General features: G+C 43.1%; 1 protein-coding gene across 1 annotated transcript; it reads left to right on the top strand.

Annotated features, from left to right (window-relative positions):
• Positions 1-715: 715 nt before the first annotated feature.
• Positions 716-11,686, top strand: PPP1R15B (protein phosphatase 1 regulatory subunit 15B). Its single transcript, XM_035121410.2, has 2 exons — positions 716-2,367; positions 6,309-11,686. The coding sequence occupies exons 1-2, from the start codon at positions 1,099-1,101 to the stop codon at positions 6,498-6,500; spliced, it is 1,461 nt and encodes a 486-aa protein (XP_034977301.2). The 5' UTR covers positions 716-1,098; the 3' UTR covers positions 6,501-11,686.
• The last annotated feature ends 262 nt before the right edge of the window (positions 11,687-11,948 follow it).

The following is an 11,948-nucleotide window of genomic DNA, read 5'->3' as shown; positions in this document are numbered from 1 at the left end:
TTGATCCACGGACCGGTACCGGTCCGTGGCCCAGGGGTTGAGGACCACTGCCGTAGATAATACCCACCAACCAAGATACTCTACAACATTATCCTGCCTCATATTTTTCCATCCCAGTCCGTCAGCATTGCATTGGGCTGGTTTTATGTACTTCTGAAAACCTTGGGGTTTTGAGGCCTGCCGATACCTTGGACCTTGTGTGTGGATGGTATCGTTTTTGGCTACAGAAGTCACCATCCTTGGGGTTGCTATGAACATATAAGGCAGCCTCCCACGAGCTGTTGCTCTCCAGATATTTTGGACTACAACTTCCATCAGCCACGGCCAGCATGGCTGACGTTTAGGGAATGACATGGTTTGTAGTGCAGAAACATCCGGAGGGCGCCGGGTTGGAGAAGGCTGCTAAATAGTATGATTTCTGAGGTAACTGGGAAGTGTTTCCTCTTTTTCCTTGATCTTAATTTCTTTTGAATGTAATTTTGCTAATAAGCTCCACCTCAACAGGTATGAAGCGCCTTTAAAAAAACAAAAACAAAAGTTGCAGAATGTTTCTATAACCCTCTAATAATTTAGAAGAGCAACCGGCTGATGCAATCGCCCGCCTGCGCCGGCGCTCAGTCACCAAAGTGCGCTCTCTCGCTCTCCCTCGAGGGAGGCGGGGCCGCGATTGAGCAGGGAACCAATCGCGAGCCTCCGACTGCTATCTAGCTTCCCCGGATGTTACTCGAAGCGCCACCCGGCCTTTAATCTTCCCCTTTCAGGTGACGAGAAGAGACGCTTCCTTCGCTTTTGCGCTTGCTGAGGGGGGCTGCGTGTGCGCCTGCGCTCGGTAAAGTGGGGGGATCCTTCCGCCCAGCGGCCTAACTGCTGCGCCCTTCTCCCGCCGCCATCTTGTTCCTCTCGCTTCAAAGCAGCGACTTCCATCCCGCCCTGAAGCGGCCGCCGGTCTTCGCCGGGAAGGAACATGGCGTGGCCCAAGCCGGGGAGAAGCCACCGCCGCGTCCTCAGCCATCCCCGAAAAGCCTCAGGGTGGCCGGAGCGGCCGGGCGACGCGGGGCTGAAGCGCTGAGGTGAGCAGCCCTGGGCGCGCCCGTCACCATGGAGCCGAGCAGGGAGCGGGAGCAGGCGGCCCCTCGCTTCGGCGCTCGCCCGACTTCCTTGCCGCCGCAACCGGAGGCCGACGCGCCGTTCTCGCTGCTGCGGCTTTTCTCGCAGCTCTTGCAGCGCATCGTGCCGGGCCAGGCTGCGCCGCTCTTCTGGCTCCAGTCCGAGGCCCACGCCACGGGGCTGCCGCCGCTGATCGCCGTCCAGCACCAGCTGCGCCTGGTCGCCGCTTCCTCCTCCTCCACCTACGTGCTCGGCGCTGCAGACAAGGGCTCGCTGCCGGGCCCTCTGAGCGCTGCTTGGGAGGAGCTGCCCGAGCCCCGCTCCGCGCTCTCCAAGTTCCCCGAGATCCTCCAGCAGGTGCATCTGCGCGGGAGCAAGGCCGGGCTCGTCGCGCAGGAACCCGACGGCGGCTACCATAGCTTGGAGGTAGAAGAGGAGCAGCAGCGGCGGGACTCCTGGGGCCGGAGAGACTCGTTGCCTGCGGATGGCCGTGAGGAGGAAGCTCAGGAGCACCCAGGCTCCGGGGATGCCTGCGGGCGTCCTGGTGCAGGGGATCCGTGCGGGGAGGAGGGTCTTTCCGAGGCCCAGTCCGACTCGGACTCGGACATAGAGCAAGATATCCCTGCGGTGACTAGGCCTGCCTGTCCTAACAAACTGATCGATTACATCCTAGGGGGTGCTTGCAGCGGGGAGGAGAGCGATGGAGAGGAAGGCTCGGGTGGGGAAGAGGATGAAGACGACGACGACGACGGGTTTGACAGCGAAGGCTCCCTTTCCGAATCCGATGCCGCCAGCCAGGATGGGGAAAACATTCACTTGTGGAACTCCTTTTGTAGCCTGGATCCTTACGATCCTCGGAATTTCACAGCAGCTGTTCGAACTGCTGGGAACATACCCGAGGAAGCGCCTCCTGTTGAGTCAGAGGAGGTGGAGGATACTTCCTCATGGACTGAAAGTTCCTGGGAGGAAGAAGAGTGGGAGGCCAGCAGCGTGGATGAATCAGAAAACTTGAAATTGTGGAACTCTTTCTGTAACGCTGAGGATCCTTACAACCCTTTCAACTTCAAGGCAAAGTTTCAGACTGCAGAAAAGAAAGGGAAAAGTGGCTTGAAAGGGCTGTCAGGGACAGGCCTTGGACCCTCTCAAGGTAGCATCTTACTTAGCTGTCAGGTGCACCTGATCGATAACAGAGACACTGAGGTTACGGAAAATGTGAAGCATGGTGTCCTTTCTAGAGAAAAGTGTAAGAAGAAGAAAAAGGTATGTTTTACATTGGTTTATTTTATTATGCAAGCAGGAGGTGCCATTTAAACATATATTATATGTGTATCCTTCCCAATAGACCTGTAGAGTGGCTTACCACAGAGCTGTAGGGGGTTGTACTAGATAACCCTCAGGGTCCCTTCCAGCTCTACAATACTATGATTCTATACCAAAGTAAGTTCCGGGAAGCCTACAACGGTAATAGGGGGAAACTGGCCTTCCAGATGTTTTGGACTACGACTCTCATCAGCCCCAACCAGCTTGGCTAGAAGTCAGGAATGATGGAGTTGTAGTTGAATGACATCTGTAGAGGTGCAAATTCCCCATTACTGAACTATGACCTAAATTACTAAAGTTATGGTGTCACACTCTGGTAATTCCTGGCATATCTGACTTGTTCTTTCTACTTCATTGAAATTATTGTTCCTAAAATAGTACACTTTTTTTGCCCAGCACTGAGCTTAAAATAGAGTAACAAGTTGGGTATCCCAAATTGGCTACCACAGGATCAGGATAAATTTCCATAGAACTGCTTTACAGATTAATTAATCCTGTGGCTGGAATAAGAATGTAAAATGTCTTGCGAGAATTTGTCTTTCTCTTCCACTTGCAGCACACATTGTGAAATCACATTTGGGAGCACTGTATGTATTGGGGCATGGGATACACGTTATATCATGTTTCTTAGAAGAATGGAGATTTTCTCCAAAGCTAGCATTAGACCAACAATGCAAGTTAGTACTCAAATTACAAAGCTGCACATGAAGGGGTTAAATTTGTTTCAAAGTGATTTATGCTTTCTTGTCTTACCGTTTGCACTTCTGTACTTGCCTTGCATTTCAGGACTTCCCTTCCCTTCATTGCATTGTGTCATATTGTAGATTCTGTAAGAATGGGGAGCTGACTCATGGGTGACAGGGTCCATGTGACTGGCAGGAGTTGTGCACCCTCTGCTTTCAGTCACAGTTCGGCCACTCTGTTTTATCCTAGACTCCATTCTCTCCCCGCCTTCCCTTGATAAATCCCATTGATTTATGTGAAACAAAGCTAGAAATGCTTTGAAGTTAGTGCAAGTGTGGGCCTCCTTGTGCACCAGTCTGTTCTTTCAAGCCTCCAGTCTGTTTGGGCTAACAATGATTAGCTACCATGGCTTTCTGAGGAATTTAATATAATTACTTGACTCACACTTCGTTTGCTTAATTAGTTCTATCACACCTAGCTTTCCTAGGAGAATGCTGTAGTGCAAAATTATTGTTAATCCTCGTGGATACTTAAACTTAACGCTGTTCAATGTAGAAACCTCAGAAAGGAGAACTCTTCTGTGACACATTAGAATGCAGTATCCATCTGTGTAGTCATGTTTGAAACAGTCTGTTTTGCTGTAGTTATTTGTGTTGCTCAGCGAAATAGCTAGCATGTAACTGCGGCAGAATAAACATTTTCAGGGTCTTCAGAACTGACAAATACATTGTGTGTTTTTAAATCTGGAAACTTGCTCTGTTTAGGAATAGGGCAAGTGGCCTTAAGCTAGAAGAAGCTGGATCTTTGCATTCATTTAGTTGTGTTGCTATTTGTCAATGCATTCCCCATGATGTATTACCTTAAAATTCATCGTACAGTTACAACAAAATCAGGATAATTATCACAAAACGTCTGTTGTTTTCTTTATTTAAAAGGGAGTATTTATAATTAGATCAAAATTCTATTCTAGGCAATGACTATAATGTTTAGTTTTTAATCTTTCTTTTTCTCCAAGTAGCTCAAGTGCATGGTTCCTCCTAATTTATATTATATTTCATTTATATTTCATTTTTATTATCCTGTATGATAGGTTACACAGAGAGATAGTGATCAACCCAGTCTTCCCAGGCCTAGTTTTGCAGCCTACACTTGTTTTTCCTGACTCCTGCTATAAAGCGAGGCAATGTGACAGATGGAGGATAGCTCAGTTGGTAGAGCATAAGACTCTTAATCTCAGGGTTGTGGGTTCGAGTCCCACATTGGGCAAAAAGATAACTGCATTGCAGGGGATTGGTCACTAGATGACGACCTGGTCCCTTCCTACTTTACAAGTCTACGATTCTATGAAAATAAAGGTAGACTATGCAATAACATGAGGATGATAAAGTGGTTAATAAGCTATTTCTAAAATCTGCACAATTTAAGTAAACTCTGCGACCCTGATGTGCTACTTGAGCTTTGGTTTTCATTAATATCAGTGTTCTCCTGAGAGATTTATGTTGTGGGTGTCATAGGCTGCAATCCAAGCCCCATTTGTGGCTGGCTTGGGTGAGTGAAGGATGTTGGGCTGGGTGGAGACATCTCTTCAGCTAACCCTGCTGGCATGGAGCTCCTTGTTTCATGGTGACATGCAGAAAGCCCCAAAATGGCATTCTGGCTATAGGGCTGTCACGTGACAGCATTTGACTGATTTGGGTGTGAATGCAACACCAGGCTTCTGTCCCTTCCACTTCTGTTCTGTGCCAAGGTTGGGATTGCCTTGCCTAGCTGAACTTTGATATTAAGGATTGCAATACAGTTAGGAACTAAGAGATGTTTAGCAAAAATATGCATAATAATTCATGGTGTCTAGGTATACATGGATTACCTTTCTGTTAACCAAACATAGAATTTCAGAAATCCCTGGTGTTGTGAAATTACACATTTTAACTCAACCTTCCTTGTAAATCACTCACAGTGACTTCTCTCAAAACAAATTCAACCCCCTTGTGTATTTCTTTCTAGTGACATAGTAAACTAACAAGGATCTGTGTGCAATATATACCTTAATGTTACATGACCTGGTAATGGTGCCCTGGAGGATACCTTGGAATGATGTAAATGGCAAGAAAGCATAAAGCAGAGGCAGAAGCTGATGTAACTATCTAGGATTCTTGTGTCTCACTTTTTGAATGAAGATTATTATAAACTTTAAGGGACCTGATATTATAAAATATGTATGGGTGTGTATTACATGCTCTAATCTTGACAGATTAAGGAATTCAAGTATTAAATTCATATTTTCTAGCTGTAAAATTGCCTAAGTAATAGTTAAGACTGCTTAACAACAGTGTGTGCAGTGGTGATTAAAGAGAAGGGAGAAAGAGCCATGTTAGTCCTTAGAGAGAAATCTGCAACACTAGGGTAATAACGCTATTAGGCCTAGTTAAATGGTCACAGTAAAGTAAAAACATTTCAGATAAATAAAAAATGTTTATCAGCATGGGAAGAAAAAGACATTGCTTAGCAAGATGAAAAAGCCATAGTCTGCACTGCAGTTCATAATAATAGACTGATCCCTTTGATGTATCTTAGACAGACAGCCATACACAGTGGTACCTCGGTTTAAGAACAGCCTTGTTTACGAACTATTCAGTATACAAACTCCGCAAAACTGGAAGAAGTGTTCCCGTTAGTGAACTTCACCTCGGTTTATGAACAGAAGCCGAGTGGTGGAAGGACATCTGCGGCGGTAGGCCTCATGAGGGAAAGCGCACCTTGGTTTAAGAATGGCTTTGGTTTAAGAACAGACTTCTGGAATGGATAAAGTTTGTAAACCGAGGTTCCACTGTAGTCATAAATGTTTTTAATAAATGGTCTCTTCTGACACAGTTGATTCATACTGGCCGTGGAAGGAGACCAACATTCGAGATTGGTTCTGTGTGTTACGTCTATAGTGCTGTGAGTGCATTGTTGTCAAGCTGGGGAAAGATTTCATAACACATCAAAATTTAAATGTGAGCTTTGCTGACTTCCATCATATGACATCTGGAAACTTCCTTCATAACTATCTTGTCTAGTCCTCTCACCTAGGTGATAAATACTTGGTAACTGTGTATTTATGATTTTCCTTTACTGTGCTTTAAAAACAAATGTAGAATTAAAATAGATGCTACTTAATGCAAGTTGATTATTTGATCTGACTTTGTCTCATGTAGGTGACCTTCCTTGAAGAAGTTACTGAGTATTATGTGAACAATGAGGAAGATCGGAAAGGACCCTGGGAAGAATTTGCACGTGATGGGTGCCGGTTCCATAAACGAATTCAAGAAACTGAGGCTGCTATTGGATATTGCTTAACAATGGAGCACAGGCAGCGAATATTTAATAGACTCCAGGAAATGTTATGAAATTATGTTTTCTAGCACCTTAATAAAGTATAAAAATAAAAGAGTAATGCATTTTAAGGACACAAGAGCTTCTTATTAAAATGACAGCTGCTCACATGATGTAAAAGTTGGGGGGCAGTAGTTGTTTAATGCTGCATCTCAGTACTCTGCAACAGATAATGCTGTATGTGTATGGATGCAGGCTCCATTTGGTATCATCAGGCATGATTAGTGCATAGCTGTTCCCTTCTAAAGCCAAGTGTATCTGCTTTGGCAGAAGCCAATCCAGAGATGCTTCTCTCTGCATGTGCAAAGAGTGCTCTCTCGCATATAAGACAGACAAATGTATGTGTGTGGATTTTTTGCACTTTTTAAAAGGGGAAATATTTTGAAGTATATTTATTGGGTTTGGAACCCATCAATGCAGTTCTGATTTAAAGTTTGCATATTGCAGTCTATTCTTTTTTATTTAGAGCTTGTGTATAATAGAAATGGCAAATCTTATAATAGTATATCATTCTTGAATCAAACATTACCCATCCTATATGTATGTATTTCCCATACAGTCTCTAATGTTCAAAAAGACAAGAATGATACATGTTTGTTACATCTTTAGTTTTAAAGTATTGGCTTGTTCCAAGTCATTTGCAAGAATCTGCCTCTCAAACTGTACCGTATTTGTCTCTTATGATCAGCAACCTGAATTTAGGCTGCTGAAAGAAGGTAACAATAGTGTCACTCTTAAGAATGGATTGCTTAAATTCTAAGACAGTTCTGCTTATACTTCTTGGACAGTGCCCAGCTAACACAGCCTGTTAGTGCAAGGAATTCTGCTTATATAATAGGATTTTCCCCCTCCTCCCCACCTGCACCTAATGGCAACCCCAAATTGCTCTGGAGGGTTGGGGGAACCCTTACAACAGATTTTAGGGGTCAGTATCATTGGCACAAGTGGAAATCCTTACACTGATGGGACTGTGACTTAGCATTCCTTTGACTACAACCCCAATTCATACAGGCACCTATAATCAGCTGAGCACTGTGGAAAGAATAAAGCAAGATGTTAATTTGATTAGTGTCTGCTCTAGTACACAGATAGATCTACGCTCATAGTAAATAGGATTTAGTCATTAACAATTTGTAATTCCCATCAGCTCTGTTTACAAAAAATCAGTATTAATGGAATTGATCATAATAGCATCATAACTGGTTGTAAGTCTAATTCAGTCACTAATTCTTAAATGCATTCATGTGATTTGGGATGCATCACGTTTTGTAGCTATTGGTCAAACTTTCTGTTTGTGTTACCAAGAGTTGGATGCATGTTTGTATTACAAACAGTGACTTAATGGCCTAGATAAAATAGCTCAGAGTCCAGAGATTTTGGAGTAAAGCTCAGTATGCTACTCTTAATAGTACAACTAAAAATAGTGCTCTGTTCCTTCTGATTTAAAGCCACACAAACATTAATTGGAACCATTTTGCCCTATTTATTTGCCCTGAACTTTTTCAGTTGTAAATTCTAATTGGATAAGCTGTTCACTTTACAAATACAAATAAAAATAAATATCAGTACAATGCACATGGAGGGAGGTGTTTCTGATACAGAAGTGACTGATTTTGATAGCTTTCATTCACATTATGCTTTATTTTAGACGATGCTTATCTTGAAGTGGTATTTTTAAAGCAGGTTGAGTTGTCAGCACTGGCCTGCTGTAGAATTTCATTAATCAATCTGGATCTGCTATGACTGCAATACATTTACCTGGGACTAAGTAAAGATGAACTCTGGATTAGGCTAAATGAGGAGGGGGAAGGGAATCTTTCTCTTTTAAGGGCTGCATTCATTTGGACGTAATATGTGAATACATGCAAGCAATATGTGTAGCCTCCCCCTTTAATCTAGCAAAGTGCATCTCCCATCTCCCTGTGTTCAGCTCATTACAAAGTGGCAGGGTCATCTTTCTAGATTAGTGATTACACTGAAAATAGAATATCTTCCCAATTATTGTTTTTTACTAGTCATCTGCAGACTACTGAGTAGAAAGGAGATTCTGGTTCTCAATTTGAAGCCATCAAAACAGGACAGCAGACTTCCTGAAATAGAATTAGTCCATTCTCTTTCTGTAGAAACATTTAATGGTGCTAAATGTGGCAATGAAGTATGTCTTTCAGCTCGTTTTTTTTCTGAGCAGCAAGTCATGAAAACCCGCTACTTCTAAAACTTTAAATCAAAACCGTAATTGATCAGAATTTTATTTTTATATTGTTTTAGGAAGGCAAAGTTAAGAGCCAGATAACCTTTCACTTTATACAGATTTAAGTGAATTTGATTGTGTATCATTGGGATTTTATATTTAAAGTTATATTTCTGTATATAATAAAACAATTTCCAACTAATCTGTAAAAGTAATAAATACTTTGCAAGCTACTTTCCTATTGTTTGGACTATTGATACATAGCTCCTGTAATGGAAGAATGGGGGAACTGGTGGTTTCAGAGCTGTGCAGTGTTATTGTGCATTGTCTTTGGGAAAACACTTATATACTATACAATATACTATATAAAAATAGTATTTGGGAATCGGCACAACAGCTTATTTAGTATTAAACAAGGGCTGGTTGATAATGTGTTATTAAGATTGGTTCTTTTCCCCCCTCCCTCCCGCCAATTGATTGGTTGTGTAGGACCTTCAGCTAGGCCTTGCTTTCCCTGTGCATATATCCCAACTGCCTTTAACATGGCTTTAAGATAGATAAGTGAGATAACAATGTGTCCTCTCCTCTGACTCTCTTCCTAGGCATGCCACTTTCAATACCATGTTGTTCACACTTCTCCTCTCCACTAACCTGCTCATCTCTGATCATATCAAAGAAGAAGCAGTTCAGTCTCCTTGTGGCAGTCAAGTTGTGAGCACTGCCTCTGAAGAGGTGGGGAAAACAATGAATCTGCTAGTTAAACCAAATGAAATGCTACAAAATGTGCCAATAACTCTATAAGTCCTCTAGAAGGCACGTTAAACTTAGAACCAGTTTGGTACAGTGGTCCAAGTGTCGAGACTTGGAGCTGGGAGAGCAGGGTTCCAATCCCCACTCGGTCACTGGGTGACCTTGAGCCAGTCACTGCCTCTCAGCCTAACCTACCTCACTGGGATTGTGAGGATAAAAGGAGGGGTGAGTGGGAGACACATATACGCCTTCTTGAGCTACTTAGAGGAAAGGTTTCCCTGGCCACTCTGGGCAGCTTCCAACAATATTGAAATACAATAGTGCGTCAAACATTAAAGGCTTCCCTAAACAGGGCTGCATTCAGATGTCTTCTAAAAGTCTGGTAGTTGATGTTCTCTTTGACCTCTTGTGGGAGGGCGTTCCACAGGGCGGGTGCCACTACTGAGAAGGCCCTCTGCCTGGTTCCCTGTAACTTGGCTTCTCGCAGCGAGGGAACTGCCAGAAGGCCCTTGGCGCTGGACCTCAGGGTCTGGGTGGAACAATGGGGGTGGAGACGCTCCTTCAGGTATACAGGACCAAGGCCGTTTAGGGCTTTAAAGGTCAGCACCAACACTTTGAATTGTGCCTGGAAACGTACTGGGAGCCAATGTAGGTCTTTCAAGATGAGTGTTATATGGTCTCGGCGGCCACTCCCAGTCACCAGTCTAGCTGCCGCATTCTGGATTAGTTGTACAGTAGTTGTAATTTGTGAAAAGGCCCAAGATGCTGAAAAACTGGAATGGCAGGATATAAGGACCAAGGAAGGGAATGGGTTAATCCAATCTATGTTCATCACAAGCCTTCATAAAGCATGATCTCAAGGGAATAAAAACACCATGCACACACAGCATTGTAAGGCTGAAAGCTGGATTTGGTGAGGTTTGTGTATCTAAGGGAGAAAATGGCTATGTCCACAAGGTGGCAATGACCACCTTTTAGTGATAAAATCCAGTGCTGCTGCTCTCCCTAGAGAGGTTCACCTGGCACCTTTAGGTGTCAGGTGAAAATGTTCCTCTTAAAGAAGGCCTTTAGCTGATTACCATCCAATACGCTTTTAAATGTGTTGTGGGAGTGGGGAATTTATCATTTTGCAATTCCTATGATGTTGCTGAGAAAGGCAGAAGCCAAAATCTTTAACTAAACAATTGCAAATCTGTCTCTGTGTGGTCATTCACATATAAATATTCATGGTTTTTTAAAAACAAGCTGATTTTTATTGTTTTCCAATAAACATTAACATCAAATTTCAGTTAAACAACAGCAACATCAAACACTAAGAAGAGTAATGTTCAGTTCATTCATGAGCTCCAGAAATATTCCGACAACCATGGACGTAGCTTTGTGCATCAACATTTCCACACAGTGATGGATTTAAGTCATTAGGAATTATATTTCTGATGATGCCACAACATGTCTTGCTGGGAGCAGTGACTAAGTACTATGTATACCCTACCTACCAGCCAGAACACAGAACATTAACCCATTGTTTCCTATGCTAACTTGGAGGTGGACTTTTTCACTGGTAGCACCAGGGTGGTGGAATGGTCTCCCTGCTGAAATATGAGAAGTCCCATCAGAATTGGCATTGTGCTGGCTCTGGAAGACACACCTGTTTAGATAAGCATTCCTCTGATTGCCTGACTTGAACCTCCTGTTTTAATTGCTGTTTTAATTTTTTAATTGTTGTGTTGTTTAAATGGTGCTGTTATATTGCATATTTTAGTTGTGCATGGCTATTTTTATGTTTTGATTGCTTCATTTGGCATTTTAAGTTTTGTGTGCTCATATTTTTTGTAACTGGTTTTATGCTTGTACGTAAACTGCTTAGAAGCCTCTTTGACAGTTATGTGATATATTAATTAACAAATAACAACAGCACAGTTGGGCCCAGCAATATGACTGCATTTGCTCCAGTCCTTCAGAAGAGTTGCCTTGTACAGAACTGGTGCAGCAGAGAAAATAACAGAATCAATAGGTAACGCTTGTCACCACCTTATCTAAAACTTCTCCAGCTGCATCATCAAAGCCCTACAGCTGTACTCTTAAATGACCCTCCCTTTCACAGGTTTTGCTTAAAGACAAGTCCCTCCCTCCCCCACTTACTTGCACATGGGTCACTAACTGGAAATGCAAAACCAGGAACAAGCCCTGCAACTAACTCCATCCCCTGCCTTTACTTGAAAAATACTACCACAGGACCTGCAGCAACAATGGCTCCTTAACTTGAACATCTTCTAGCATGTAAATTATGGTCTGTCTGCTCCGTACTTTTAAAAAAAAAGTTTCAAAAGAAGACTCTTGCTTGAAGCTACTGAGTTGGAAATCATCTGCTAATTTGACACTGAGGAACTTGGAACGCAAGAGATGTCCTATGAATTTTACCACTGCAGAAAATAATCCTTTTTCTTCAACTTGCTATGTCTGTTCATCACCAGCAGAGGGTGAGTCATACCTATGTTGAATGGTTCTTCTCTCCATTCAT

This window comes from Zootoca vivipara, chromosome 7, assembly GCF_963506605.1.
Source record: "Zootoca vivipara chromosome 7, rZooViv1.1, whole genome shotgun sequence".
NCBI lineage: Eukaryota > Metazoa > Chordata > Lepidosauria > Squamata > Lacertidae > Zootoca > Zootoca vivipara.
Note: the sequence above shows the minus strand (reverse complement) of the source record. Positions and strands in the feature narration are given on the sequence as shown.